The sequence below is a fragment of the Diuraphis noxia genome, unplaced genomic scaffold (assembly GCF_037042655.1).
Source record: "Diuraphis noxia isolate RWA-SAM2 unplaced genomic scaffold, SU_Dnox_SAM2 contig0003, whole genome shotgun sequence".
Classification (NCBI taxonomy): Eukaryota; Metazoa; Arthropoda; class Insecta; order Hemiptera; family Aphididae; genus Diuraphis; species Diuraphis noxia.
Window position 1 is genome coordinate 36,318,178 of NW_028301713.1, and position 5,388 is coordinate 36,323,565.

Genomic DNA, 5,388 nt, shown 5'->3' on the forward strand with positions numbered 1-5,388 from the left:
ATAAAGAAGTGTTATTGATTGTATTGCAAAGAGTTCTAATGAATTTTCAAAACTTTTGTTAAATTGAATTGTAATTTATTAAGTTTTTTAATTATTTACATTTAAATGTTTATTATCATATTATGTATTGTTTCATATTTGTTAAAGTCAAACAAATTGATATAAATAAAAGTATGTGTGTAAAATATTACACTTTTATCTAAAATGTTTATCATTATAATGCGTTTTTTTTTATTCCATATAATTGTTATCTTATTTAAATACAAAAATGGAGAAGTAGAGAACGGACTAACAATTTATAGTCCAACCTTAGTAAGGCCGTAAGGTCCCTTTCATCAGATCGCAGACTGGGCCTTTTGTTGCCAGTCCGACTCTGACCCACAGGGCCACAGCAAAAGTGTGGTATAATTTATAGGGCAAATGTTTTACATACAAATTGCATAAAATATTATTATTTCTTTTCTTATTTGATACCTGATCTTAAACTAAAATATGTAGTGGAATTAGGATAGGCTTTGTTTTCATTTTTACACAACAAGCATGACATATTTAGATTTATTTCTTACATTTATTTATTAAAATATTGATTCTTACTTAATGAACATAATATGAACTAGTTACGAGACAAAACAAGTATGTGTATTAATAAGTTTAATTGAGACACAGATGTGCCTCAATTTCTTTTAATATATAACTTACATTATATTATAATAAAAATAATAAAGAAAAACTATAGATGCATTATTTAAAGACTAAGGATAAATATGAATTAGATTATATAATTATAAAGTATTTATATATGATTATTAAATGTATAAAAAAATTGAATAAAATAAGTTGGATGAGACTATCTAGTTGTCAACTCTCTATTTCATAATATCTATAAAAAAAAAAATAATATGTCTAAGAGTAAAAATTGTAAGAAAAATAATATACATTTATATAATTATAATTCATGTTGAAAAGGAAATACCAACAAAAATATTTTTTGGAAAATTTGCCTATTCCATTGGTTTCTGATGAATTGGGCTAACAGGCAATGATCAACTTCCACAGAATCTTTTTAAGAGGACGCTATACATTCATTAGTTCTCTGTCTTACAAGTGTGTAACATAGAAAATTTACATTCAGAAGATCATGTTTAGTTCTGTTAGTTTAATAACCACATACAAACACAAATAATAATTCGATTCACTTTAATTTTTGTAATATTGGAGCTAAATATTGTAAATGGCTAGGTATGTTACACACTAGTAGTAAGACAGATACAACAAATGTCTACGTAGCGTTGCTTAAGTGTTATTGGTTGTTCTGGTAGTCAATATTGGTATGTTATGTATTTAGAACTTGTTTAAACTGTTAACTATATTGACAATAGGATTTTGTTAGTATTTGTATATTGGTTATTGAATTTCATTTGTTGTTAAGATTGTATGTTCAAAAATAAATCTAACATCAAGTTTTACAATAAGAAATTAACTCATTAACTAATTCAAACAAAACTAATCGTAATGTGGCAAACATAAATTTAGTATATTAAGCAATATTGTAAGACTATGAACGAATGTGTAGCGTTTTCTTAATAACTAGTTCTTATTAAAATAAATATTATATTACATAAAATCTAATATTTCTATTATAATATTATTTGTGAAAGAAAACTTAACTTGCATTTTTTTAATACAAAGAGCAAACAAATTGCTGTAGGTGACTGTCTAATTATCAAGGGCTAAATGGTTACCTATAGGAAATTAAAATTAATATCAGCTTATAGTTAAATGTTAAGAAGATTAAAAAGGACATCCTTTTTCTTTTCCCATTAATCACCCAGTTTTTGTTTTTGGAAAATTTCCCTACATCATTGGTTTCTGAAGAATTGGACAAACAACTATTTAGAATTTCTCTTAAGAAGGGGCTACATGGTCATTTGTGAGCTACTATATGATACAAACTTGTAAAACAAAGGCAACAAATATATAATATGTAGAATCCTATTAATTGTTGTTGGTGTTTATGTTTATTGTAAGTGTTGGTGTTTTATGTATTTTTAACAGTTAATTAGGATTTTGATAGTTATGTTGATGGAGCATTGGATGTAGGTTATTGAGAATTTTTTTTTGTTGGGATTTTATGTTCGTTTGTCTTTGCTGTTGTTGTTTGTTATAGTTTTGTTGAGTTGACGATCTTTTGATTGGTTTTTCATATTTTGACATAGAAATACTGGGCACATCGCTTCAATACAATGACGGGCATGTAAAATACATACATCGATATATAGAGAATAAAGATAACATAAACATCGTACTTGACATAGTTTAACATGCTGTAATACTTTTTGCATAAATTCACAATTTATGTTGCAACAACCGTTACATTGCATAGCATGCATAAGTATTGAATGATACTGATAAAGTTTTGATAGTGGAGTATGTAGAAGAACAGCTCTTTTTTCATCACTAAATGATACACCCTTCAATTCTAAAACCATGGCATGAGGATGCATTTCTTTTTTGTGGCAGGTAATACACAAATCAAAGTCATCGCATACAGTACAGTGGTATCTGATGTTCACATGTGAATTGCAACTATTACATAATATAATTATGTACGTTGGTATTGAATGAAACAACATACTCCTAATAGTGATGAAAATTGATAATTAATAATTATAAACTACTTTTAAATAATTAATTGTACAAAGTACCAGATAGAAGCATGCCAGGATGTCAGCATTTTTTTTTCTTCTTAGTAGCAGTTACTAGTTCCAAGTGTTTTGGATACACCCTTGTACCACTCCAATCAGCTTATCTAAAATTTAAATATAGAATAATACACATTTAATTTTAATTATTTTCGAAGAATTTATTGACAGTATTTGTGAATACAACAAAATTGAAATATTACTAAAATATAAATATCTATATCTATCTATCTATCTATCTATCTATCTATATATATATATATATATATAAATATATACGTGTTGGTGGGAGGGGGTTCAAATATTCAATATATGTATATATAAATATTTTATGCCTAATAAGGCTCAAAAAAGGGCATAAAAACATATTTATGATAAATATATATTATACACGTCACACGTGACTGTTGCTTTTGGTTCACTCATAGGGAAATTGGCATACCGGAAAGCCAATCCTGGCACAATGATTGCAGTGGATTAATGGAGACGTATACGAAAGACGTAAGTACTTCGTACAATTGGCGGCGTAGACGCACACACGAAATAGGCTGGTTCGGTGGTGGCTGGTAGCGACGGCGTAAGTAAACAGCAAGTCGTCGTATACAAAAAACTTCTCACAATCTCACAGCGGCAAGTGGCAGGGAACGCAGGAATGCTCTTCTTAGTCTTCTTCGCATGAAAAAAACTACGTGCTACTTGTACAGACTACAGACGTGAGTGGTCGTTTCTAGATAAATTAAGCAGGTGGCAGGTGGCGTCCCGATAACGAACAACCAGGGGTTCTCCGAACTTGAATGTCAGCCGAGACATTTATTTTTATAGATTTATATAATATATTATAATATGATAAACAAATTTATGAGCGGCTGAGGCCGCCGTACGGTCAATTCACACTGCAACTTTAGTTTGGGATACACTTATATTTACCCTAATTCGGTGTTTTGATTGGTCTCCACTCATACAGTGTGACCTCTTATATCAACACTTATTTATTATGTATAATTTAGTAGAAGTGGTTTTCCTAACTTAAATTGTTCACCCTTTGTCTGCTAAATGTATAAGAGTGATCTAAATGCGGTCGCCTGATCATTGACAATTGCTGGACCATAAATTAACATTCAATAGTTTTAATCCGTTTATATGGTCACACTGATTTTTGAGGAAACTTTTCAGCCTGTTTTTAATCACATCTTGGACAGTGCCTTAGATCCATTCATAGGCGAAATTGGGGGGGGGGGTGCTTGGGGGTGCATTCACCCCTAAATTTTTATTGGTTATAAACTTAAAACTTATGATTTTGTGTCATAGGCATTAGGAGATAAATGTATCACTTTGGTCAACTTAAATCTAGCACCCCTATAAATCTGACCAAAAATTCGCCTATGGATCCATTATTGTATATGATCTAAGGACAGTGCCCAGTGCCTAATATGTTTTCGTATAATCAGTTTTCAGTAAAATTCCTTGGTCAAAATTAAAGATATTCTGGTTGTTTAATGTACTATAGAATTTCCGATGAAAATGTATTAGTGTCTTATTAAAATTATAAGTTTTTCAGTTTTGTGGTGAAATTATGAACATGATGGTTAGTGATAACTTGTTACTTGCTATCACAAATCACAATAAAACAATAAAATTCGAATTCAAATTTTTTATATATAAAAATAGAACTAGTGTTAGATAAATATAGAACAGAAATGAGGAAAATAGTTTTTAAATAATTCTTTTTATCTTTGAATGCCTAAGAAGAATTACCTAACCGATCAGATGAACCCTGACTCCAGACGAAAATATAGTGACGCGCGTGTAAACACACGTATAATATACAAAATACAAGTTGACAACATATTATATACAATTGGGTAAATTTAAGCAACCTATCTAAATTGTAATTTTGTATTACACTGTTGAGTTAACTTAATGTTTTTTTTATAAGTTTTAAGTACAGAATTGTGTTGTTATTAAATTTAAAAACATTTTTAAAATTGTATTAAGTATTTATTAAGACATTCAGTCGTATTTTTTTAGGACATTTTTCTTGTTTTTACATTTTATGGCATTTAAATCCGTTTCTTAATTATTATAGTATTATATGTTTATATTTAGATGAATTTAATTGATTGTTATAATATGAGAAATAGGTGAAATATTTATATTATATAACTAAATATAGATACACAGAAAGGATAAGTCTGGTTATAAATTATGACGTAATTAGTAAAATTTGTAGTGTGATGTGAAATCGCAAAAAATACGATTGTGGCTAGATCGTACCTACCAACCTACCTTTTTTTTTCATGGTTGAACCGACGACGCTGCCGAAATTGCTTACGCATTATTGCTGCGACGCCGCAATCGTTAATTTGACATGAATTACAATAAGTAATACATAAAATAATTATACATTCAGGCTTTCGCCACATGGATGTAGACGGGATATGTCCTCAACTTACCCCCTTACATTATCTTTTACAATTATAGCTTACATTATTGGTCGTTTTGTCCAGCTATGTTAGATGTATTCGCGGGACGACCGGATTCCGCCGCCGCCCTGGATAACTCGTACCTGGTACGTTCCTAGTGCTGACCGTAGTCCGCCACTTTCGTTTCCCGTTCTGGGATCGTCCTTCGATCCGGTATGGTCGTTCCCTCTCTTGGTGTGTCATTGTTGGTAGAAAGACGTAGG

At 30.0% G+C, this 5,388-nt stretch overlaps 1 protein-coding gene across 1 annotated transcript; it reads right to left on the reverse strand.

Moving 5' to 3' along the window:
• Window positions 1-841: 841 nt before the first annotated feature.
• Window positions 842-3,389, reverse strand: LOC149057287 (histone acetyltransferase p300-like). The gene is made up of 4 exons (XM_089221832.1): window positions 3,145-3,389; window positions 2,706-2,809; window positions 2,307-2,637; window positions 842-880 (listed from the first exon to the last, which is right to left on the reverse strand). Exons 2-4 carry the CDS (start codon window positions 2,732-2,734, stop codon window positions 872-874), a joined length of 369 nt encoding a protein of 122 aa, XP_089077958.1. The 5' UTR covers window positions 2,735-2,809; window positions 3,145-3,389; the 3' UTR covers window positions 842-871.
• Window positions 3,390-5,388: the final 1,999 nt, after the last annotated feature.